The 27,781-nt window shown below is 40.9% G+C and overlaps 1 protein-coding gene across 1 annotated transcript in view; it reads right to left on the reverse strand.

Moving 5' to 3' along the window:
• Nucleotides 1-27,781, reverse strand: part of cdh2 (cadherin 2, type 1, N-cadherin (neuronal)) — an 88,885-nt gene that overhangs the window by 36,685 nt on the left and 24,419 nt on the right. The window contains exon 3 of the mRNA XM_057858293.1: nt 1,405-1,613. Within this exon, the coding sequence (XP_057714276.1) occupies nt 1,405-1,613 (209 nt within the window). The remainder of the gene's footprint in view (nt 1-1,404; nt 1,614-27,781) is intronic.

The raw sequence follows: 27,781 nt of genomic DNA on the forward strand, positions 1-27,781 counted from the left end.
ATTAAACTGCCTCCCGAAGGCAGCCACACTCACTAGGCTAATAATAAAAAATAAATAAAAGTAATCGCTGCAGCGATTAAAAAATCATCACCGGATAACAACATTGCAGATGTGTAAGATAATTTATGATGTTTAAAAAAAAAAAAAAAAAAGACAGTTTACCTGTTTGGATAAAAGTATTTATCTTACCAACAGCAATGACTAATAGTGTCATTAAAATCCTATACCTGCAGTTGCATTTGTGTGTGGCTAATGGTAGTACCAGGAAAGGTTGTGAAATCATTACTGGCTAAAACTTTAATTTAGTTCCTGGTGAAAGAAATGCGCCCGCTGGCCCGAAGAATAGAACAGCAATTTGTTTTTATCTGTGTCCACAGAAAAACACAACATTCTCTTTTCCTTTTAGGCAATTTTAGTTATAGGTTGACTTACCTTACAATGTTAAAATGCTAGTTAAATTGGGCTACAGTAAAAAATTCAAACTGGAACAAATGAACCATTACAGCATCAATAGCACTGTATTAGAAATAATATTGTTTGGAATTTCAAGCAAATCAGAGATTGACCAGCCATTTAACTTTGGTGGTTCAACTGCTGTCTGGCTACAGTCTAGCTTGCTGAACTGAAAGAAAACATGTATATGTAGTTTTGCTGAGCAGGATCACATAATTCCCTGGCATTGAAATTGAAACCTACAATCCTAGAAAGCTTTAAAAGTTTCTTTCATTTCCTGACTACAAGAAGGACCAATATGGCATGTGCACTTCTTAAATGTGAACCTTCTCTTATCCTCAGCCAAAGACAATGTTAACATATGAGCACTCGGACATCGTAATTAATCGCAGATGACTGCTCGTCTTGTTCAGGAGAGCTCAAACAGATGCTTACCGTCTCGCGGAGATGGCGCAGAAGCAATAAGCTTACAATCACAAGACGCGTTCCCTGAAATCCATTTTATGAGTAGTTGTTGCACATCTGCTTTTGCTAGACGCTGACCATGTTAAGTATATGTTTGTGCTTCAACTAAATTAACACATTAACTTTTGATTAGCAGGCATCCATCTTGTCTCATGGAACACCTGCTACAGTTTGGGGAAACTAGTCATCTGCGAATGTACAATGCTGGTAATGCGTAAACTGAATGACACCAGGGCAAACTGTATCATTGTGGCTTTCTGCTGTGGTAAAATATAACAACAGACAGTCAGAAATAAACTAGAAATTCTAAGTATTGCTTTGATTAGGTACATGATAATTAACAATCAATTTATGAATTGTGTCTTATTTATAAAACCATTGTCAGGTATGAGAATCTCTTGAGATTTGAACTCCTATTCAGCTATATTTGGAAGACCTCTTCATTAATTAATTATACCAAACATATTAGCTTTGTTGCCATCTCACCTGCTGGTTGGAGGGTGTGAATCTGACAAGGCTTATCCATTGCTGCTTAGTGTCGTCAATGGCCTTGATCAGCAGCGCTGACATTTGGGCTCCAGAGAGCTGCAGATTCTTGGCAGCGTAGACCACCCCGTCGGCGTCTATCCGGAAGTCCTCCGGGTTGCTGCATTCGAAATGCACCAGACCCCCTCGGCCACAGTCGACAAATTTCACTGCAGAAGAGAGATAAGTTAAGAATGTGCCCAGTGGTAAAAAAAACAAAAAAAAAACAATTCTTAAAAAGGACAAAGACAAAGAAGGTGGAAGACAGAGAGTTCGACAAACGCACAGAGCAACATAAGGTCCACAAAGATTTTGTGATTCCCTCCGTCATGCTCATAAATTATTCACTTCAAGCTGTGCCCCTAAGGTATCACTCAAAACAGGTGGAGAGGAATATCGAGTTTAAAGAGGTGGCAACTGAAATTGAACTTTAAGAGTGATAGGAAGGGAAGAGGGAAGGGACAAAATAGTTTATCTAAAATTTAATATGCAGATTTATCCATCCAAGGTTGGTATTATATAATCTAGCACGGATCTTCACATACTTGCTTTGTAGCACTCAACATTCAGGAATGCCTTGGATGGAGGAATCCTCCACAGGATAAAGAAGAGGCTTGTGATGTTTATTTCATCACAACATACATATGACACACAGATGTAGTGAGACACCAAAGACAGGTGTCTCACGGGGGTTCCATTGTCAGTAGGGCCCTCAGTGGCAGTGTCATAACACTGCTGTATGGTACAAGTGTGTGGCTGTATAGCATAGTGAAAACTGATGGACAAACAAACATCTGACTTCTTTTTTCCACCAACTAAAATGTGACCCTTTTGTCTTGGCTAGTTTCCCAGGCTGGCATATCTCAGCTTTACAGTGCACAAACTCACACAAAGGCAAAGATAAAACAAAGTTAAAAACATTCTGAAGTTATATGGTTTGTGTGGAAGCTGTGCTGTTGCTGCTTGAATTATTCAAGCAGATATGGGTATTATTTAACAAAAGCCTGCAAGGGGGCACCTCATCTTTCTTTCTGCTGCTACCTTGGGGACCCAAGACCCCGATGTCTAGGGAGAATCATTTGCACTTGGATGAAGTTCCTCTGGGCTTGTGCGGAAGATGCAGTAGATCAACTTGGGATCATAACTATAACCTCTAGGCCTAATTGAATAGCTAGAATGTCCCACACCCCGTTCGAAATAAAACAGTGATGACAGAGATGAATGCTTACTTTATTACTCTGGCTGTGTGTAAGAGCAGAAAAGCCTATAAGATATATATTTCCCTTGGCTTAAGTGATTCCACCAATTTGGCGTATCAGAGCCATAACTTTAGATCTGTAGATATTTCTGCAACTGTCTGCACAAAGACATAACATTCAGCATCAGAAAATTTGATGATATCACCACTAGTGTATGGTGCAACTTTAAAGCTGGTTTAGATTTTTTTACATAAAGCTTAATCTTCGAGTTCAACAAATTCTGTGCAGTTTGTGAGTTATTTGCTAGTTTCAGGGCTCCGGAGTGACTAAGCTAGAGTGAGTCTATGGTCCCATCTTAGCATGTCAAAAAATACTATATTAACAGATTTAACAGTCAAATTCAAAATGCAGCACATTGTTCCAAATATTCATGCGCCCAAAACAATGACACACCAAAGTGCCGTAATTCATTTTATTCTGCAGGACTATTTTTTTAAATGCATAATGCGAAAACAATAGAGAGGAGTGCTTCGGCCACTCGTGCTGATGGAAATCCGACTTAACCCACTCCGATGGTTTCAACCTCACAGCATTCCAAGTGAATCTAAACAGCAAGATAGCTGATCACGACAAGTGTTTTTTTTATTTTTTTTATTTTAGTCATCAAAAGATATTTTGACCTCCAGCAAACATGCTTTCCCGTAAACAATCAAATAGTGGAGGAAAAACAATGGCTAAGGTAAATAGCACACACTGTAAACTATCTTCTCTAGTTGCAGTATTGACAGTCTGCTTTTCGATGGACAGCGCCATTTTGTCAAGTGACGTCAGATTGAAGCAACTCTTGAAGTTGAGGTACTTTTTTCTTTCCCTACTTCGCGACTAGGGCCTCCGAAACTCCAACGTCCCACTTTCCTCGAAAGCAGAATCAGCCAACTGAGTCTAACTGAAGAACATCAACATTTTAAAATGTGCATTGAGAGGCTGCTGAACCAGAGTGAAGAAATGGGAAAATGAAGGGTTCCACAAATTTTCAATGAAGAACAAGGAACAATAAATAAACTTTGGTTACTTGCTGTTTGCTACAACATAAAATATCACTCCGCTCTACAGCCTATTCCCTGCAGAGCAGCTGGATTACAAATGTTGCTGTTCATACTACAATTATTGTCATGCAATGGTAAGTTTTAGTAACATTATCCTGAAAACATAGTCAACACTATTGATTGCATGGGTCATTGGTGATTCTCATGCGTGCAGATTTTGTTTTTTATTGGCAAGCTAAGCTGGAACCATTGACTTGTGCTTAGCCACTCCAGAGCCCTGAAACTAACAAATAACTAACAAGCTGCACAGAAATTGTTGAAATCAACTCCACTGATAAATTAAACCCCTCCTAACTCGAACATTAAGTCTGATGTAAAACATTCTGAATTTCCCCTTTAAGACTTGTCAGTTGTACAATGACAGTTGCTCTGAACATGACAGGCCATTGAGCATTTACTATTAAACTTCAACTCGCACTTTATCCTGGCAGAGCAGAATAACTACTACAAACACCTGGCCATGGGGCAAAAATTGGCGGTTCTCCTATGTCCCCTAATTCTATGTACAAACAGAAAAAGGGACATTTCTGCACTCCGGACCATGGTGTTTCTGCCCTAGCCGTCTTTTAAATGTATTTGGTGAATGCATTTAGCCGTAACTTGACAGTAACATCACCCCCGTTGAGTCTCTAAACTAAGCTCGAACTCCTAATTATATTATCTGAAATATCAAGATAAAAATATGCCTGAGAGGCTGCACAATCCACATTCACACCAAAAATTGCCAGCAAGTATAACCACCTCACAATGATAAAACATGAGAATGTCCCTTGAGTGTGTTGATCATTCAGCAAAGTTGAAAAATCCAATGTGCCGGCATTGCTATTGCAATCTACAACATATGTGTACATCATAGCACCCCATACTATAGGGCAAAATTTGATCTTGTCTGCCACGCCCGATCAGACATGTCGTCATGGGTACAACGATAAAGGCTTCGGTGCGGAAAGAAATGCCGATGCAGCATGGGGGAGGTCTGGGGGTTAAAAAAGAAGGGGGGTGGGTGGGACAATCAGACCCGTCAGCAGAATGGCCTGTCCAACTAATGCCCTGCAATGGGGCCCAGAATTACCTCCGACTCAATGATCCTATTCAAAGTTTGCATGCAGCCCCCCGTCACTGAAAAGCAATACAAAAACCCTGGCTAACCCCAAGTGCCATAATGCCTCTCTATTGTTTGCACCGTCACGTGAAAACAGCTAGAGTGATAGCGAGTGATGGATATTTTTTTAGAATGGGATGTCGACTCTGTGACTGCACATTGGGAAATGAGAACATTTCACAGTCTCCTGGGTTGTACCTGCTTGACTTAGGTTTCAGTAAGAAAGTACTCACAGCCTCTCTAATGTGCTGTAAATATGACAAGCTGGACACATCTCATGGGAGATCATCTCATCATGCACCAGCATTCGCTTTCAGGAATTGAGGTCACCAACAGTTGAGAATTACTCATTACAGATACATATACTGTAGCTCCAACAACCGTACCCCCCACCGCTACCTTTGCAAACAAGATGATACAAATGAAATACAGCAGATGATCCCACTGACTGTACTGTGTAAAGCCTCCAAAGTATTTACTGAAGTCATACTTTTTTAAAATCTGCAATCCTTACGGTTTTTAAACAGGGTGTAAAGTGATTGCTGCTGCTATGCAAAAATGTAAATGTTATTCTTTTCAGTTGCACTTTCCTCTAATTTGCTCTTTCAGAGATAATCTCTACAATCTTTTCTTTTAGTTTTGCTTCTGTTAAAATTTGTGCAAACTAAACTAAATACCTTCCTGAAAAATAACACGGTAAGGCTGCAACAACTAATGAATTAAATCGATTAACAAATTAGTTGCCAACTAATTTGATAATTGATTTTTGCCAGCAGCTATGAGTAGTCCCATTTGGGTCCTTGTTTGTGTGTAAAGTGAGGCTACAGTGATTAAAGCAAGAGAGAGAGAGAGAGTTCACTGCTGCAACTCGGTTACTGAATCAATAATATTTCAAAGTGCCGAGAGTTAAACTGCCTTTTGTGTTGTTAGCTCCGTGAGAGGTGAGTAAATAAAGCCAATTATATTGTTTGTATTCTTTGTTGATGAGACATTACTATTTAGCACAGAACGCTAATCTAGTTAGGAATTATGCTAGTAATTAGTGTCTTAAATTACCTTTTGTATTGTGTTTTGGAGACGCATATAAGCACTTGAGTTATCGTTAAAGTGTAAAGTTGTTTCATTTCTTGTTATAAAGAAACCACACATATTAACCCATTCATATAACAGCTTAGAGTCTTCTTTCAACATAAACTCTGTAAACTGTAAATTGAGAAAAAGAGAAAAGAGAGTAAAAAAGAGTGTGCTTTGAAATTGGATTTGGATTGTATTTATGAACAACTGCTTTATAAAGAAACTGATTCTCTATAGTCTGCCTCCTCCTTATTCGATTGTGTTGTTTAATTTGTTTAAAGAAAATTAATGAGTCGTTGAAACAATTAATATTAGCTCTTGCCTACAAGAAAAAATGTCAATCAGCAGAACTTGTCTGATTTGTGTACTGACAAATTCTTTTTATGTTTTATACTCAGGACCTTTATGAAAAACGTTAACAAGTTTTATGTACCTAAAACAGTAGAGTTGTAGACTACGGCATAGTTAAGTTAGGAAGCTGTAACAAAACTTTATTTTTGGAGGAAATAGTCTTCCATTTTATCTTCAATGTTACTTACAACATGCCTAAAACGACTACAAGTTCAATTGTGAAGGTAATTTTAAAAAAGTGACATTTATGTGTTTAATCAATTAATCGTTTAAATAATTGTTAGTTGCAGTCCTATAACACAGGGGAAAAAGAACTGGACAAACAACCTTTTCAGAGCACCTTGACTTAAGAGGTGACAGTGTGTTGTTATACTACATTACAGAATGTAATAATTTGTAAACATAAGCAGAACACACCAGAACTTTGGCAATCTGGTACAAAAATTAACAATAACAATAAATGTACTGGATATAAAAAACAATTACAAAAAAAAAAGTATTCTTCATACTGTAAACGGCTTGGAGCTAAGTCTTGGATTTGTAAATAAAGAATTATCATTTTCCCAGACTTAAATCTTTGAAGGCGTTCAATAACAAATGCCAACATACACTTCAAACGTGCAAAACGCCCCGCATTTATACTTGGTCAGAGAATATGCATCGGTTTTACATGAGAACATTATTTTAAGCTGTAGTTTATGTTCAAATCAAGTGTAACCCTGTAACAATTTAAAAAAGTTCTAAGGGACATTTAACAAATAGATCTTGTGTTTGTATATTTCAGGCACATTCTTCAAGTTATTTGGAAACGTTAAATCTGAGGTCTGAAGCTAAAAATGCATTATGATGATGTCCCCACCCCAAAAAGCATCCTGATGGAGATTTTCTTATCACACTCATTCACATTGCAATGCACACTGATAAGCGCCATGGCAGGCTGAGTGGCTAACATAGATTTGGATTCACCACTGATTTAAGGAGACGGCCCTGAGGATGTAATTTTGTTATTTGGTTAATGCTAGTAAGACTCCTTGATAGAAATATTCACACGGCAGATTCAGACATACAGTATTATCTTAAAATGTTTTAAATAAAATAAGCACCGTATACCAAATTGTACAAAGGGTGTGTGGTTTGACCAGGAGGAAAATACCATTTGGTGCACTCCATTGGTAGTTTAATCCCACATAAAGTACTAAGTACTCCAGCTAAGCAAAGGATAGCTTAAAAAACTATCCATTGTGAGCTTCTTACTGTGACATTTAGTGATAGCCTCTTATTCCCCAGGCAAATCCAGTTTATCTGAAAAAAGAGAATTCAAGTTGACAGCCTCTTTGAAACACTTTCAAACTCGGGACATCTGTGGGTTAGCTGCCAAGGACAAGCTCTGTGGGAGGTTATTTACAGAGGTATGCTATGTAAATAAAATGATGTTATGATCCAATACAATCATAGCCCATTATTGTGCAAATGATTGTGTCAGTGGAGCCAGGAACTGATAAGGTTAAGTTTTACCTATTAGCAGATATCAGCATATAGCTGTGATGCAAGTTATCGAGACTTAATTTTTTGAGACTTAAAGTGCGTATGACAGCAAAAAGCATGTTTATTTAATATTCTCCGTGGTATTTTATGCTCCTGAATGAAATGGACCGCTTAGGGGTTAGGGGTTACTTCTCTTCGCGTGCCCACCAAGAAGGCGCTTTCCTCGGCTTGGCCTCGAGCAGCTCCGTGTTCCCATGTCGGCCTAGAATGGGCTATTTTCGGCATTCATTCACGGCAACGAGCACTGCCAGCCCGCCGTGGCCCCAGTAGAACGGCGAGCTGTATTTTGCCCGCCCCGTCCTCTTCGCGTGCCCGGCGAGAATGCGCTTTCCTCGGCTTGATGACGAGCCCTCGCAACCCGCCATGGCCCCAGTACAACGACGGGTTGTCTGACCAAGACCGATCGGTCCTCCTCGCGTGCCCGTTGAAAATGCGCTTTCCTCGGCTTGGCCACGCGCAGCTCTGTGCTCCGATGTCGGCCGTTTTTTTCCACCGAGAACGGGCTATTTTCTGCGTTTATTCCCGGCGACAAGCACTGCCAGCCCGCCGTTGTTTACGCTCTTTCCTCCGTCTCAGAAGCCGGGGCGGACAGGGAAATGACAAAAGCCGGTGGCATTAAATATAGTTTGGGAGGTGCAAGAAGTGGACAGTTTTGACCCTTATGGAGTAATTTTGCCATGTCGTACTAAATAAATGCACTTTTAATATTTCATATTCCATTTAGCATAAGACTGTTGTTTGTCATGACCATACCATTTATTAAGCAATTGGGGCGAAACACTTCGATAAAAAGAATATCCTGTAAAAATATTGGAGTACAGAGATTGAAAGAAAGACGTTTTGCTGCTCTCTTCGTCACATTTTCCTCATTATGAATAATTCCCCCTCAATGGGCTGAAGTTTAAGGGGCAGTTTACATGGCGACTCTGCGACAACAAGATGCAATGACTGTGTTGCGGAGTGGCCTCGTGTTCGTATGGTGTCGGCGAAGACGGAAGGCAAAGACTCAAACCTTGAAATCCTGCCTCCAAAGTGGAAGAATTCGATTGCGGAGGCTTGAGGGGGCTTGCTCCGCATGCATATGAAAAGCTCCCGCGGCGCGGGAACCGTGCCTATAACATCAGCACTTGTACACATCACATTGGGCGTGCGCAGCAGTGCTACTAAACATTAAAAACAGCAAATATGGCAGAACGGCGGCTTTACTGTTTTGATAATATTTTTAATTGTAATATGTTGAATGTTTCAATTATTGTGCCTTTTGGAACTAAAGAAAAATGCCATTGCTTGGAGTGGGCGGACATGTTGTCTTCTGGGCGGAGGAGGTCAAAGTGCATCATAAGCTGTCGCCTTGTAAATCTGCACTGCCCCCTAGGGCCTGGCATGAATACTACATCGTTTTGATTTGGAATTGCAACCTTGGTCTAATGGAGACGGAACCATATACCCTACTTTCTGGACTATAAGGCGCACCTGACTATAAGTCGCCACCCACCAAATTTGACACAAAAAAGGCATTTGTTCATAGATAAGCTGCACTAGCCTATAAGCCACAGCTGTGCTCACTGTATTATGGGATATTTACATCAAAAGATATTAACCGGAAACACTTTTTTTGATAGCGGCATCATAAGACTGTCATAAAACCAAATGAATCAGAGCTTGAACCAATTGGCTGCAAAGCTTCATTAATTCAAGAAGCGTCATTTTGCCATCACTTCCCGCATGGGGGAGACAGTGAACCTCTGCTGCCACCTGCTGTCAACACTGTTGTCATCCAACATGCCTCCTAGCATGCATTGCAGCTCTACAGATGTAAATAACATTCAAAATTCATGTTCTGTGCTAATAATTTTTTCAGTTACTGTTCCAATTGTTTCATTAATTTCTACTTAGCTACTTTATTTGACTGTGACGCTATAAGACTGTCATAAGACCATCATAATTATGACATGACACTGCCATGAGCATTAATGAATGCTTATGAGAGATGTCAAATTATCTCACTTTTGACTGCATGTAAAAGAACCGAGCTGGACATAGAGTTGGTGATATAATTTGCCGGATGACATTTAGTGACATCTGTCATAAGCATTCATTGATGCTCATAATAGTGTCATGTCATAATTATGGCTGTCTTCTGGCAGTCTTATGACGCCGCTGTCAAATAAAGTGTTAGCTATTAACCCAAATAAATCAACATATCAGCCGCACTGGACTATAAGCCGCAGGATTCAAAATGAAGGGAAAAAGTAGCGGCCTATAGTCCGAAAATTACGGTAGATGCAAACATGAAATTTTTCGTCTTCTCGGACAGTCACCATGTAAATGGTTTTTAAATCAGATGAAACCATACTCCTGCCGACATCATCCTCCTGATGGGGACGCTAGAGACCTATAATGGTCGGCGTGCCTAAACCGTAGATTAAAACACTAATTTCTTGTAATCTGCACTTTGCCAATGTGTTGTATAAAGTCAAATCGTCTCAAAATATGATTCTAATTCACATAATAATGCTATTTAAGACTTTTTTATCCTGTCGTACGCACTTTAATGAGTTTTTTAATAGTTACTAGGAAAGCTAGCATGAATTGGGTAAATGCAAATGTGTGGACCATCACCATAACAAACGTTATTGAAATCAGATCATTGGAAGCACAGAATGACTACAAATGACCATATCAGCAGAGCTGGAATTGAGCTACCTCTTCTTTTTTCTTTTCAGATAATAACATTACAATGACCATTTTCCTCTTATAAAAGGTATTCTATCACACTGCGTTCTGCAATCACGAAGACCAATCTGTTGACACAAATTTTACCTTATAACCACTGTGTAGGTCATTGACCAGCAAGAAAGAAATAGTAATGGGTGAAATGTAGAACAAAAGCTGGTCTGCTAATTTATTGTAAGGCTCTGTAGAACCTGCTGTCTTTTCCATTCAGACTGTTACTTGGCCACTCTTTCAGCTACGTAATACACATTTTGTATTACCATGATAGCATTATATTAAACATTTCTGTCTTACATTCCCCGTGAGCGGAAAGGCAGAAACATAAGTGTGCCAATGATTTCCCCGCAGGGACCATCAGCGTGCAGGTTTTTTGTGGGGAAAAACAGATTAGGTGACTATGCAGTGATGTCAATGTTCTGCTTTTCAGCACGTGGGAAACTTGCTTGAACCATGTTCTCTATTCCCGCAGAATATAACATTTGTCATCTGATGCTTTCAACGCAATGGCTGAGAAATTCTCGTTGTCTTAAATAAGAAATGAGACAACTTGACAAATCGAATAAAGGTTCTGTGCTGCAGGATTCTTGTTTTAGCACTTATTTGGGTTAGAATGTAAATCACTGCGGTCAAAGAATTTGGCCCAGTTTGTCTGCACGAAGGAGTGGAGACATATTGTTTCCATTAAATTCCTGGCAGAATACATATTTGTCATCTTGGCAATGAGTGAGTTACAACTAAGCCACACTCTGGCAAACAGGTGGGCAATGAAGAAAGGTTCTAGAACTTGGTTTAAAAGTTTGAAATATGTATTTGACAATGTCAAACATTAAACAACACTGAATAGTTTATTTATTTATTTATTCATTTATTTTATTTTTATTTTTTTTTTACTGACTATCACCATAGAGAGGAGAGCAATTGTTTTAATGATTCAATAAGAGTCAATGTTCAATGTAAATGGGATGTGGTGTTCATTCAGTGATAAATCAGGTTGGAACCTTAGACGGAGACAACAAAGCACACAGTTCATTACATCTTTGATTTCCACAGAGCAAAGGTTGTGCAATTGAATGGTCGGGAAGAAAAAGCCATTATCCACAGGGACTGACCGCCGAGGAAACCGCATGTTCTAAATTTTGATGAAACTGACGCTTCGTACATTAGGATGTGATTAAATTCTGACAAACTGTCGAACCGCCTGCGTGATCACTCGGCACGTCGTTCACTTAGTCGTGCAAGATGCAGACCAGTGACTATTATCATTATTACAATCATCATCGTGCATGACAAGGAGTCTTCAAATATGATGTGCTACACAAAGAATAGCACAGGAATAATGCTAATCCTCATGTCCCCCAGGGATGTCAGGTGATAACCATTATCTGTGCATCATTTGCTCATGCATATCGTAAATCATTTAGCATGTCTTCAGAACACTGTATATATACAGCATATTGTATGTAGTAATAATACAACACTAGTTTGCAATAGGGCGCTAATGAGAATTACCTTCTTGCCGAATATATAAAACTGTGTTGACAAATCAATTCCACTCAATGACTAGCTCAGGTAAAATACTCAATTGCTCCAATAACAAATGCCAACATACACACACACACACACACACACACACAGTGTAAGCTATGTTGAAAGACAATTTTGTAAATGTAGATGCAGGGAAGGCCATTTTGTTGAGTGCATCTTTGTCACAAGTTGTGCTGGATTTTGAGAAACAAAGCCAGTGGAATTCTGTCTTTTCCTCCTTTTTACAGTTTTGAAAAAGCCATTGCAAGAACAGGAGGCAAGCGCATCCTCTTGGCCGAGAAACAAAGCAGTAGACAAAAGAAGATGAGGCTGACGGTTGTTGGAAAAAGAGGCTATTATATTGTGTGATGGAATCCGAGACACTGAAGCTTAGGCACCATACATTTTGCACTTTGTCACACATTTGCACCACCAAAAATATACAGTTGCTGTTTTGTATACTACCATATGCCACAAAAACCTCAAATTTAAAAAGAAAAAATATTACTGGTATTTTAAAATTCCAAAAGGGACAGAGCAACACTAAAAGCTGCTGAGAGTTGTACTTGCTTCTCTTCAAATGAAACAATGCCAATGAGTCAGTGATGGGTTGGAGTCACAGTTACCCACCATTATTCCCCCTAATCCCCCCCCCTTTTTTTCTCAACTCACATAACCTGTGCCACACTTCCCAAAAAACCGGGGAGTCCTTCTCTAAAAGCCCTTCATGATATCAACACAAACTACCCCGAGGCTACACAGGCACTGCCTCTAGTGAAAGGGCTGTGGGGAAAAGGGGTGGGGGGAGTCTAAAAACAATGTGAGCAAGGAAAAAAAGCCCCTTCAAAGCGAAGGATTAGGGCAGTTGCCAATACACACAATGTAAGTGCGTGTGTGTGTGTGTGTGTGTGTGTGTGTGTGCATTTGCCATGGCACGTTTAAATCAATACGTGTCAAATTTCACTTGAAACACAATTAGCTTGCACTTGACAAAGAAAGAAAAGCGGAAAAAACACAGTACAAAGACAACACCAATGTTGCTCTTAAAAGCTTTCAAGCTTTACTACTCTGACAGCCTGTTGTGTGCCGCTTCACTTGCACAGACAAAGCAGATGGAAAGCATACATTTCACATCATACATTTGTAATTTTGGAAGCATCCAATAAAATTTGAGATCGCTCAAACTACTCTGCTGGACCCTCACAACACTTTGATCTTTGAGTTATAAACAGAGCCTCAGGAGAATCAAAGAGAAAAAAGGAAGACGTCATGATTTTAAATGGATGACACAATGTTGTTTGCCAAGAGGCAAATAAATCCATTTAAAAGCTTTTGCAAATACTCTTGAGTTGACTTGACCCTGATGCCCCGGTTGTTGCCATGGCAGTTGAACTACGGTGCTGTTAAAATGCTGTCAGCCCAAGAAATGAGAAATATTAATTCCGTAATCGTTGTGTTTTATCAATTCCCTATACGTTTCAAATGTTCAACTACTGCATTTGTGTACTACATTATAAAGAACATGTTCTCCCTAATTAGTCATATTTTGTAAAAACATTGAGATCTGAAATATCTCTAAGTAGAGACATGGCAGGTGAAACTTACTTGAGCAAGATTCAAAGCTTGTATTGATCCATGTCAGCATTTTTTATTTTAAATGAAGAGGTTCTACCCTTCCAATTTATAAAAGAGACACATCTTTCTATCAGGACTGCTCACTTTCACATGCATGACTGCAATTTTCATTTCTTTGCTGAAGCAATTCAGCACCATTCTACCTGCCAAACAGAAACACTGGATCTAGTCTCAAAATACTGTAAAGCATACAGCATTATGCTACATTAAAATGCCACAGTATAGTGGAATCTCCAAAGAATTCAGAGCTGACTTATTGTATGAATGAATGTATTTGACTGACACAGTGGAGATCAAGCAAGGCGTGTTTCCAGTGTCTTCAGCGGTCAAGCCCACATCATCCTACAGATGGAAGACGGGCTCCACTTTTCATGATTTTGTACAATTATCAATTCTACTTTGGCAGGCTTGACAGCAATACAATTTTCTGTGTTGTGTCAAATTAATTCATTCATTCATTTTGTCCCTTCAAAGGGCCTCAAAGTGCATTTCCTTGCACCTTGCTAAATGGTAAATCATTTTAGTAATACAGTGACAATTAATAGGGATTTTTTTCCTAAATATGCCATCCTATGCTTTAAAGCAAAGAATTGTTTGTATAAAATTATCAGTGTGACTGAAATTTTCTTTGTATCAGATTGTTTTTCTTTCACTCTAAGTACCAATTGCATCTCATCAAAAATAAAACGGTTTCTGCTGTCAGTACGCCAGCACAAATGCAATGTCAGGTGTCAGTGATTAATACTAACACGAGTCTGACACAGGAAAGCGTCCCTTCTAACGTGTATTATCTGTGTTAAGGGAGCATGGTTCTGTGACTGGACTCCTACTCCAATGTAATCAGCTCAACCGAGTAGGTTCAGATAGGGATGTGTGCAGCTGTGCTTTATTACAGACACAATGAGTCCCAGATTAGGGGAAGTGGAAGGAGGGCGGAAGAAAACGGGGAATCAAGAAGGGGGAGTAAGATGTGGATAAGGGTTGGTGGTGTGGGGGTGGAAATGACTCCAAACACATCTGTCTTCAGTTTGTCTGAAACTATAATATAACAACAAACCACAAGCATGACCATGTACAAATCTGTCTCTACTTGGAAAAGACTGAATGTGGGAATGTTTCCAGACCTTGAGGTTTTTAATGTGAGGATTGATGCGACATTGTATCACCTCACCGTGCCAGCCACATTCATCACCGTCACAACAGATGTAGCACAAACTATAAGGTGGGACAGTCTCTGCATAAACATGAACAAAATAATCGTCATGTTATTTAGTTTAAACTCTACACAGTCATTCATGCAAGGTATACAAAGCTATTTTTGGTTTTAAAAGTCCCCTATAAATTTGAGTGGAATCCATTTGCATTCCACTGTGTTTGAAACTGGCTACACCCCTATCATCCAGTCACTGAACATTTTCACCAAAAATGGCTCAAAAGTGCATTTTCATTTTTCGGCTGAAACACTTTACTGAAACAACAAAGTAAAAAAAATAAAATAAAGATATTGTTATAAACCGAGCATAAACCTGTGCAAAGCTACGGTCTCTGTAGCAGTTAGTTGCTGGATGACAATTTGCAGCATCATAGGCATTGCTTCAGAGCTCGGGGTAAGATTGAATTTAGAAAAAAAAGGGGAGGGAAGTTTAAAGGGGTAGGGGTAGATCCGACCAGAGGTTGCGCTGCATCGTGCCAACTAAGGTGCATCACGGCTGAACTGAGCAGAGGTGTGTAGCGGGGAAAGAACCTAAAGTTCCCCAACGGCAGCAGTCGGCCATTGCCCTGGACCAAACAGTTAGTCTTGCCGCTGAGGACTTCCTCTGCAGTGGTCGTGAAAGCATGTTCATTTCTTCAAAGGAACTGGACCTTGGCCTTGGTTTCCTCATTTTCACTTTTTGGTATCTGTCAAGAAATTTCATTTTGCTGTATTATTTGTTAACACAAATCAACAGCAAGATGTGTTCATTAACTCATAATGTGTGTTCAGAACACAAGAAGTCAACAACTGAACATGATTGACACGGACAAAAGTACAGAATTTGCCTTATCGCATCAATCACTTCTGTAAATAAATGATATCCCATTTCCATAGTACATGTTGAAGTTGTACAAGAGTTACTTAAAATGATAAGCGTGGCGAAAAAAAAAAGTGTTAAATGGACTTACACTTGTATAGCGCTTTTCCACCTTCAGGGCACTCGAAGCGCTTTGACACCATATCATAATTTACATATTGATGACTCAGCATCAAGAGCACTGTGGGGTCCAGTATCTTGCTTAAGGATATTTATATGTGGTCACCAGGGCAGGAAATTGAACACACAACCTCTGGGTTATGGGTATACATCTATATACACACACTTTATTGCATTATTTTTAAAGATAGTGATGACCGAAATAATTCTACTCATTTTCAAGCCGTTAAAACGGCTGCGCATTGTTGCTTTAAGCACAATAACAGTCCGATTATGCTATAATTTCAGGCAGGAAAGCCGCAGTGTCATAAAAATGCAATAAACGCATGATACTTTGCAGTGTGTCACCCTAATCAAGCCACAGAGTGTACAGCAAGAGATGAGAGGCATAGGAGAAATGGGGTTCTGTGTTGGGTCAGTCCTGTCCTATCATTCTGCTTCAGTGGAGGCTCTCAGGGAAACACACATTTGTGTGAGTTCACGGTGTGTTACTTCAACAGAGGCGAGACTCACCAGAAGGACATTGCGCTTCCATTAGAGCTTACTGGAAAGCCATTCTATCTCCTTTTTACACGCCTTATGCACAAAGAGTGATTAAACATCAAACTGTTCCTGCATAATCCACCACCAATTCCTGCAATGCCTCTCTGTTAGTCTTAATTTCTTTCTTCCGCTATGAAGACAAACTCATTTCTGACTATTCTGAATTAATCCCAGACTAAGACGTTTGATGGCAGATGGGACGATGTTTCTTGTTGCAGATGCGGCTGACAAAACAGGAAAAAAATGCTCGAATTAACTTGAAGGAAGGAAAACAGACTTTTTTTTTTTTTTTTTTTTTTTTTTTTTTTAGCTTTGATGAATATGGAGATTCTGTCTCATTACAAAAGACCCGGCCAGAGCTGGACAAATTTATAGTTGGCGGACACATTAAAAAGGCACTTCTTTCTTGTTGGATATGGGTTTTGTCGTATTAAATTGTTCCAGGTGGTCTGCTTTGCTCTTTAAACTTTCTTTCTGTTAGCAGAATTGAGTCTTTTCATCTGAACATTAAAGGCCAATGTAAGACTGGTGACTTCCGTAATTTTCGGACCATAAACCTCTACCTCCACAACACGTTGAACCTTGCCTGGTACACCAGACTCACCGGTGTTCTAGCTATAGAGTCTGGCGACTGTTCGGCAGATCAAATTTCCAGGGCGGAGCAAGCCACAGCAAACAGACAGCGGAGTGGACCAATCAGCGACGGACGGATGTGCCGTTGATAAATGGCGACAAGAAACTCTAGCGCGAGGGAATAAACATACGAGGAGAGCAGAGAACAAAGTTTATCAAATATGGCTAGCGCGAGACAGACTGTTTTAGTGACTCTACTGTATGTGTTTTTGGTCATTTAAAACTGAATTTACCACGGATTGGAACATATTCTCGGCTCTCCCGTTCGCCATCTATGTTGTTGTGGAGACGACTTCCAACGCGCAAGAGTGACGTTGCTTGTTAAGAACTCATCAAGGAAATAAACCAATCTGATTGCACGGATGATTTTGTTCTGGCTCGAGAGGCCAAAAAGGAGATGGGTCCCAGACTCTTCCCACAGTGTTTGAAGAATACAGGGAGAATAGTCTGCCAGGTGCCAGGCAACATTGAATCCTGCGGCTTGTAGTACAGTGCGTCCTATGGATTTTAGAGGTAAATATCCCATAATACCATGTGGACATCTGAAGCTTACTGTCCAATGCGGCTTAAACTCATTTGCGCCCAAAAACGTATAAATATGTTCTATTTTTAATTGCTTCAGTGTCCTAAAAACTTATTTATACGTCTTTTGCGTTTTAATTAATTAATTTATTTATTTTTATAAAAGGCATCTATAGGTTCCGATGTAGCTAAGATACAATGCACAAAGCTCAAAACCCATTTTATTTATTTATTTATTTATTTATTTATTTTAAACCTGTCCTGTTCAGCTGTTTGACACAGAGAATGGAAGTCTAAGTGCCCGGATTCTGAACAGTTTTAATGTTTCACATTGAGAGTCTGACATACTCCCATTGTGATCATTCAAAATACCTTTTTATTATGACAAAGCAGCGAACAGGAAGGGATTATGGGGGGACAGAAGAAAAGAAATAGAAGAGAAGAAAGAAAAGAAACACATACACAAACAACAAGAAATACATTGAACATCTAAACTAGTTACTAATATGCTGGTGCTATCGTCAGCGAGATGTATTTCCGGTTTACACCATGTGGGGGCCTATTGGCCAGTGAAAGAGGAGAATGGGGGTGGGGGTGTCTATAAGACTATAAGCTAAGTGATTGAAAGGGGTAGAGTGTACACAAATCAGTTCTGTGATCTAGAACCCAGTAATCGTGTGAATCTCTTATGAGTGTAAGCCCGTTGGCGACCAACCCTACGCCGCCGCATCGCCAATCCCGGCACCGGAACCCCCAACCCGAGCATGCCCTACCACATCCAGCAGCACGCAAGCCCCACCGGGCGCGCGACAGCCACGCAGACAGGCGGAGAAACCGCGCGGGCGCCAACCCAGGGCCACGGCCCCCACCCAGCCAGCCCGGGGAGGGAGGGCGGTCGGGAGGGTGGGGGGGCCATGCGCAGCCCATCCCTCCTCCCGCCGCCCAGCAAAGGAGCCATGGTCCCCCCCCCCAGGACCCAGGGTGGTCCCCCGGGCCACCCGCGCGCCCATCAACCGGCCTTCAGGGATGGCAGGAGGGGACGCATCACCAACCCCACGCCTACACCCACCCCCGCCCGCCCACACGGGCCACGAGCCACAGCCCCCCAACCGGCACGGCACGCCACGGGACCCCCAGCGGTCCACCAAGCCCCAGGCAAGACAGTGTCCCCCGCCGGTGCAGGTGACACCCCGCTGATACACCGGCGCCCAGCCAGCGACCCGCGACGGAGCGCAGGGCGGATGCCCAGCCGGAGAAGAGAGGGGAAGGCGGAGGCAGGAGAACGCCCAGGAACTGCCACGGGGCGATGCAAGATCGGAGACCCGACCCCCCAACCCACTCCCGCGGCCGGCAGCCAAGGCAGAGGGGAGGCCACATCCCGGGAGCCACGCCATATTGAAAAAGTGTGGGACCCAGCTACCACCCTATTACTGTGGCTGCCAGGTTCCCGACTGGCAGCCATCACCCAGCACCGTGATGGGGGTGTGAGGGGAAACCCATTTTAAAGCAGTAAAACTGGCCACTGGAGGTCAAGACCGCATTTGGTAAGAACTCATCTCGGGCCAAGAAAGGAAATGAAGAAAAATAGTCAGGAAACGGTAGTTGGAGGGATCTTGTGAAGACGCGTGAGAATTTGAGAAAAATGTGAGAACAATTGGAAAAAAAACGCAAACGACACTGGAGGAGTGTTTTGAAAAGAAAACGAAACCATCGTCAAAGAAGGATGCAAAAAAATCTATCTTGATGAGACAGAAGGTGACGTCCACAACAGTGTCAGGTTCCACACGCGTTCTGCGGAGCTCAGGATGTGTCACTTCTTAGCCTGAGGTTGAAACCAATGATGAAGATGATGAAGATGATGAAAAAAGTGAGACCGATCTTGACCCGGACTCATCAGATAACTGAGCCTTCCCCGTTGTTATGTGCGCAAATAGTTCAACAGTTCAATAGTTTAATTATGTGTAAATAAATTGTTACTTTGCGATCAAAAGCTCTATTTGTCTTGTTGTTTGTTATTTTGTTGAACGAAAACATTATTCAGATGTTTGGGATGTCATATAAGCGAAAAATAGCTGTGTTAAAGTCAGTTATGTTTGAAATGTATGCTTTCACAAAAAGCTCAATTTCTCTGTTTTTTCATCAGAAATTGGAAAATGGCTCAAATTAAGCTATTTTCTAATGCTGATTTCTAAAGAATGGAAAAAGATAAGAACTAACTTTTTTTCTGCTGAAAGAAGAGAGTCTAATCTTTTTTTGGGGTGGGTTCTGTGTTTATATAGCAATAGAACAGAATTTTATGTGAGCCTTGCAAAATCAGTCAAAATCCAGTAAAAACGGCCAGGAGCGAAAGGCCTTGCTCCGATGAAAATGGTTGGGAGTGAATGAGGTAATAACATATATTTATGAACAAATAAATTCTTGTGAAATTTGGTGCGGCTTGTAGTCAAGCGCAGGTTATAGTCTGAAAATTATGGTACTTTTATTTCAAAATCTACTGCTAAGACCTTTCTTAAGATACAGTGCAAATTCATAATTTGTACCATGCTTTCAACAGCTTTATCCTGCTGGTCAAATCGCACAGTTTTAAATCTAATCGAATGGGGATTGCCATGTTTTGAAGCCAGCCTCCAGCAGCATTCCCAGGTACTGGAGGGTTTCAAAACAGTTTGGGGGATTACATTTCCCACACCAGAGGTTGCCCCATAGGTTAGGAGCTTTTTGGTCTTGCAGTTAACAAAAACAATTCAGGAAAAGACTTGACAAATATAAAACAAATTGATATAATTTAAAACGAATAGTGGTTTAATTTTCCTGAGCAAAAAATACATTACGAGCTTTTGTTAGGGAAAAATGGACCATCTTGACTTTATAGGCCTATCTAAATCGTGTGTACGGTCGCATATGCGCATCTTTGGCGTTTGGCAAGTTCTTATTTGTATCAGCAGACGAGGCATTGAAATTAGGAATGAATGAATTATGACGTTTGAAGATTCTAGGAGAAGTGAAAACTGAATCCCAATTTCAAACACTTGTTGCCTTACCCTTTAGAGCAGTGGTCCCCAACCTTTTTTGCACTACAGACCAGTGTGATATGGCCGATTTGTTCACGGACCGGCAATGTGTGGCAGAAAATTACAGTAAATATAAAAATAACACAACGGGGCTAAAGACAAACATTAAGTGCAGGGCAAATGTAACTCACCATACGCTGAATCAAACCTTTTTTTAACAGCGGCTTCTCCTAGAGCTTGACGGCAAAGATCCTTGCTCGCAGGCATAGTGAGTTCTTCTCCAATCGTGAAAGGTTTCTTGGCTTTAGCAATACGGTTCACCACGAAGTATGATGCTCCCAGTGCATTCACTTTTGTTGCCTCGTTTGCTAACTTTTAGCCACATATGAACTTGGTTGTAAGCTTCTCTTCTGGCTCAGCAGGTGGCCTTTTCCTTGTAAAAAAGCTGTCCAAAGATGTCTGTTTTTAGTCATCTTCGCTAATGTATGGGTTTATTTCAGGGAACAAATCTGATGCGCCTACGTCATTATCAAGGACAAGCGCACAGTAATCCAAGCAAAACAACCGGAAGTACCCTGTCCGCCATTGCTGAGGCCACCTGCAGCAAAAAGCCAACACCAGCTAATGTTGCTGTTTACAACGACTGATACTGGGCTGCTATGAGTGTACGAACACCCCAGTAATGGCATCCAACCACTAGAGGGCCATGTACAGAAATCCCTGCTTGGATTAGTCAGTCAGATTGCGATCATTAACAAATTATTTATTGTTTCACTGCGGCCCTGTAACAAATGTGCCACGGACCGGTACCAGTCCCCAGCCCAGTAATTGGGGATCATTGCTTCACAGGACGCAATAATAGTATTGATAGAACTAATTCTGGCAAACATTAGGTTTTACTTGCTATAATAGCTTCAGAGGTCAGGGCATGACACATCTGCTTATTAGCCAAAGAGATCCTTTTGGAACACACCACCCAGATGGCACGAAATGAACACTAAAGATGTATAGCCTTAATAACTTATATGAATTCAATAATCCGCAGCCCTGCATGGTTGGTGGTAGAGAGCTGTAAAACAAACTTTAATATCCCAGTGTGTTGGAAGTACTAATGATCAGTGCTGAAGGCGGGTGGGCTGTAACTCACTGTCAATGGCCAGCTCACTGCAAGTGTGGCGTGTAATTCTGCAACCCCTGTATTTGAGTATACAACCATAAATAACTTTCATACAGTGTCAGCATTGAACCCACACCAAGATCATTCTGCTTTCTTATGTGAGCCTGGCCCGTCACTTTTAAGGAACAATTAACAGCACGTCATCTGAGGGCAAATAATTAGTTGGAGGAGGTCATGCTTTGGTGAGGTCGACAAGATCAGCAAAAAGACAGTGTACAGACTCTGAGATCACAAGAATGTCAACCAGCTGTGTCTGTTGATGCTGCACAACCTTCTAAACCCTCTACAACATGTGGTTTGAATTACATACATCTGTCTTGTAGTTATCTTTAAAAAGGAAAGGTCCTGCATTCGTAAAACACATGATAGAACGTATTCTGCGTTATAGGGAACAAGATACTAATACATAACTCAAATCAGTTGTTTTGAATTTTAAATGTAAATCCACTCAATCCTTGGACATGATTCACCTCAGCAATTGAAGTCACACACCTACAAAAATATTTTAGTAAAAAAAAAAAGATAAAGCTGTTTGAATTGTATTAAGTCATCAATGCTCATTTTAATCCACAAGAAGAACAATTGTGGTTTAGAAGACAATCACAGTATTAATTACAAGCAGCTCACGCACGAAAGGCATACCCTACCACCTGCTGCACAGGTAGAAACTTAAAAACAGATCAAAATCCTGCCAACGTCCTGCTGCTGGACATGATTCTGGAAGTGTTTTTTAAGCTCAAAACACAAAGGGAGTAATCAGTCATTAGTTGGAACAAATGAGGGAAAGCGGTGAACAAATTCACTGAGTGGAGAATTTGCTCTTTGGCAGAAAATGACGCATAGAGGTTTCAACCAAAAGCCTACGACAAAATATTATCAAGTAGAAGCGGGTCTTGTCTATTACCAGTTCTTTGGACTGAAATACGATGTTAAACTTCTTCCTGCAATAGTTAACTGATACACACTGATCCAGTCTGGGAAAGGGCGTTGTCCATGAACCTCATCGTGCTGCTGTCTTATATTACACATCCCCCATCCTTTGTGCACAGGGACAATAACATTGCTTAAAAGGGGAGGGGAGAGATCTGGTTACCTTACCAACCACTGCCATAACAACATATGGAAGAAAACTCCATAGTGTGACAACAGGTTTGTCTCCGCTGCATTTTGCCTGTGCTATCAAAATGGTTTATGACAGTTCCTAAAGCTCGAGTTGTAGATATAACATGTTGAAGTGCTTTTATGACCGATATCATATACTTACTCAAAACAAACTAAATGCTTTCCTGCAGAAACAACAGTATCATCCTCTTGTTTTCTGCACACATTTACATAATGTAGGCGTTGAGGGGTCAAAGAGCATCCACATCACAAATCCTTTAGAGAGAGGTCTCGTATCAGGCATGAGCCGGCTGCTTTTAGCCTAGCGGCAAGGGGGTGAGAGTCTCCTCCCTTGCTGCTTGTTTTCCCACAATGCCTGTAGCCACACCTCTACTACCAGCACTGAATCTGAAAGCAACAGTCCTACAACTTGAAGCAATCGAACGCCTATCAGTTTTCAGACCAGAGACAGGGGAGTTGCAAAAAGAAAGAAAAAAAAAAAAAAAAAACTCAGTGGGGCTGGGGGTGGAGAGGGAGCTCTACAAGAATCTGCTTAATTTTATCCTGGGCCATAAGAGAGGAACGGGGGAGAAAGGGCTGGGAGTAGAGGTGAGTGTGGGGGGTAGGGGAGGGGGCATTTGTGTGTGTATGGGCTTCCTTCTTTAAGCCGTCACATCAAAAGAACCATCTATCAGAATCTGAGGTCAGTGTGGTGTCTGCAAATTGGAAAAAGGGGACACTTCACCACTGTGCTAGCCAACACCATGGAAGCCAGCAAGTGTAAATAAGATTTGCATTGGCGCTCGGTATGACCAGCATACAAACTAGGTTTCAGCGTTCCACTGAGAAGCATGAATTAAATTATACACACTGGAGGAGTAGAAGACAACGTACGCACATGGTGCTACCCAGGTTTTATGAACATGTTTACAGTCCAATCCACAATTTGCGCCCATATACTAATATATTTAACTCATTTGGCTGCTCATTTATAGGTTTTTGGAAGGTAAATATCACTCTGTTTTTGAAAGCCGCAGTGTTATAATTATGTTAAGAACAATCATCTGTGGAAACCATTCACACCATCTAAGCTATGCAAAATACTTTCTTTCCAATTAATTGCTGGACATGCCTATTAAAGCCTTTTTGCTAGCCTGTCTAAATGGGGTTCAAAAAAGTGTTGTCTAGATTATTTTTTCAAAAACCGTGAAAAGGTGTAAGGTTGTTGTAATGTCTTTGTACACTTTATTTTCAGCAAGTGTGACGATCATATAAATTATTATCGCATAATTGAAAATAACATGGATATACACTATTTTTAGGCTTTGTAAGCAAACCACTCTTACGTTGCATTCTGAGCTCAAAAGGTCTGGGGCACAGAAAGGATAACATGACAGCTGCAGCAACCCAGGATACCGAGAAGACCTAAAAGCACAAACATTTGTCTTTCTGGATCGCTGGAATCTACATTAAGAGGTCATAAGCATTGCAGGATCCCCAAGAGGTGCTCCCATAGCAGCTGTGAATCAAGTTTTACTGCCCAAACACAAAGACGAGATGGGGTGTCCACTGTGGGCTAGATGCTGCCATGCATGTACAAGGAGACGCGCTGTACAGTAACTGAGTTATTTAGTAAATTCAGAGGTAAATTTACCAAGTAATTTGGACTAGGGGTAACAAATGAGGTAGTAATGAGGTATCATGGGAAGTATAAAGCCATCAGAGATTAGCGACAATACGGTCGCCCAAGTCATTTAGTCTTTTATGTAATATTGAGATAGTCGATGTTTTCTTTGCATGTGTCAATCCAGCAAGCGGACCAGTGGGAGATACAGTACATTTTTACACTAGGATCATTGTAGCCAACAGAAAGGAAGTGACACCCAGGGGTTGCATTTAAACATGGTTAGACAGCTGGTGCCATGAGCTTGACAACAGATCATTCTTATGGAATTCAATTCCTTTTTACGGCTATGGAGCTGTGGGCAAATTGTGGCGCTCTTCTGCTAAGAACATTAAATTGCTGTTTTATGGGTCTACTCTTGCGGCAAGCAGGTCACTTTAATGAGGGACAGTGTCCAGCTCATGCTCCTCCTAACTTAAAAAGCCAATGCTGGACCCTCAGCTACATTAGGGACATCTGGCCCCTTCATCAACAAACATGTAATGGCCCATTACAGAATACAGGACCTGGGGATGTGCTTGAATTTATGGTATGAATGAATCCAAACCAAGAATCCTGTCTATCATGCCCAGATTAGGTTATGTGAGACAGGAGGCCCATCAGACCTAATAAGCCTGATCGTTTTCAGAGGATAGTTGTTAAAGCCTCTGCTACAATACCAGTGAAGCCCAGTGAATTAAACAAATGAACACCACCCTTGCTATTAAATAGAAACTGTAGAATAACAGGAAACTATGGACCTCATTAAAGTTATATTCCAAGTGGAGCACCAGGAAAGGCAATTATAAATCACTTATATATGAAAGCATAGTATATTATTTGAGCCAAATAAGTCTTACTCAGTCATACTCATCTATAATCTCGCTCCAGAGACTTCTAGAGGGGAGGGTGAGGTAGTTGCCCATGACAACCCACTAGCTTTTGACAACTTGAGCCCTCTTCATTTAAGTCTTCTTTATTTCACTCTCCCCTGCTTTCTTTCATTTGTGGGTCTCTTGCTTTTATTACATCCTCTCCCTCCTCACGCCTCAAAACCCAACTGCGTTATCCATGTCAAATCCGTTGGCGACAGCCTGAGGAAGCCAATATGGAGCCAATAGATTCTCTACAGGGACTATTTTGAACTCCCAAGGCAAAGCAAGAAAAAGCAAACTATCACGAAGGGCTCAAAAACATCGGTTACTTAAATGCTTTTGTGTGTTGACTTTTCTGTCAAAACTAAGATGAATGATTACTTTTCACTTGAGCCCAATACAGACATGTATTGAAATACTATCGTATCTATCATCTTTGCCCTCATATGTGAACTAAATGTGCCAGTTCAGTCTACTCAGATTTTAGATGACATAGTTGTACGATCACGTATGTTACAGAACATGGCCCGATGTATGCAATGCACTTTCCTGGTAGATTGCAGGTAACATTGCACGGTGTAATATTGCAGTACTTATGTTAGAAATGGGCTTTGGTATATTTTGACTTAAATCAAAGCGATGCTGTGATTCTTAATAGTTAAAAAAAAAGGACATAATGCATACGGTCTTTATTTTTTTTTAAAGGTGTTTACAATTTAAATTAGGGTTTCTTTAACTTACAGCTGGAACACCACATTGCCTCCTTTCTTATTGATAAAGAAGAAGGTGTAGTCTTCGGTAGGCAAGTATTTTCCATCCAAATATTTACTGTTCTATATCAACAGCACAACATCGTGTTGCGACTTTCACATTTGGGTTACTTTCCTGCAGTAGAAATAAAACTACATACATCATCAACAAGAACCACCGACTAATATACAGTACAGCCTACTAAAAAAAAAAAAAAAAAAAAAAGAGTCAAAATTAATTATATTATCCCAAAATTGTGTTACCCTTGGCAGGGAGGAGACGCCACAAAAACATAGAGCATCACGCCCTGTTTTACAATTGCAATTAACACCTGCCAACATCCTGTCATGAGCCGCAGGTGTGAGAAGTGCAATGTGTGACCTGATGAAAGACACACCGCCAGTGCAGTGCCAAGCAGTCATTTCCTCTTACTGGTAGTCCATTCTTTATTTAGCACAGCCTAAGGAGGTTAAGACTACCGTACACCGGCACATGAGCTAAAAATACAATATAACCAACCATCGGTGCAGCTCGCTAGCCACATATTAACCACACCGTATTTTATAGCATAGTGGTTCTCAGGAATTTTAACGCACGTGAGAGACATCACAGGTAAAAGTATGAATCACCAACTGTACATGTCCCAGTCCTACTGCCCACCCAGTGACAGGAAGTCTGGATGAGACAGTGAATACTAACAATGCGGCCGAGTGTCTCCCGGGCCCTCCTCCGTGCAGCAGGCGCAGCGTGGAATCTTAAATGAGCAACTTTGACAGAAAACACATAGGCTTATCGGGAGAGGAAAAAAATGGAGTGACGGATGAGCAGGAGAGGAGGCAATGAATTTAGAAGTTGAGGGAGAGGGTGCTAGTTATTTTCTGTCAGCAGCAAGCCCTTCACTAACAAAGGCTCTTTCATATTTCCCGTGAACAGAGACAGAGACTCCCATTAATCCCAGAGGGAGGCTTTTCCTTCGCACATAATTTACTCCTCTTATGCCTGTCCTCCCATTACTGTTTACAACATCAATGTAGAGGAGCTCTTTTAATGTGTTTGGTCACTCATAAGAACAGTTATGTCAGTGCTAACTCTTGATTTTTAAATGGCTCTGAATAGATTATGCTGAGCGATTATCCTGCGGAGTAGGGAGAAGAGAAATTTTTCCTTCATTATTTGCTAAGAAAACAGTTGGGCTGACAATTGTAAATGTTAAACCAGTTCCATACTCTCAATCAGATTTCCTTACGTTTGTGGTCCAACATCGGGTTGGGCCAAGCTTCGGATTCCATGAATGAGTGACGCGAGACAGTACAGTGGCCTGTTAGGATGCAACGTGAAGCTTGCACCATTGCCAGACACGAACAGAGGAGCAACCATTTCTGGTGAGTAACCCAAGTCATTCAGAGCGATTAAACTGACTGACAAGGGTTGTCAACCACAATGTTACCAGATAAAGTTGTACAGTGTTTCCACTATTTTCGTTTAGGATTGGCAGCACACCACTCCTTCAAATTTATTTTAAACCTGGTGGACTTTTGGCGGACAAGCTACTACTGGCTAATGGCTATAGTGAAGGGACAGAGGTCCCTTCGTATGTTA

The sequence above is a fragment of the Corythoichthys intestinalis genome, chromosome 14 (genome assembly GCF_030265065.1).
Source record: "Corythoichthys intestinalis isolate RoL2023-P3 chromosome 14, ASM3026506v1, whole genome shotgun sequence".
NCBI classification, from domain to species: Eukaryota; Metazoa; Chordata; class Actinopteri; order Syngnathiformes; family Syngnathidae; genus Corythoichthys; species Corythoichthys intestinalis.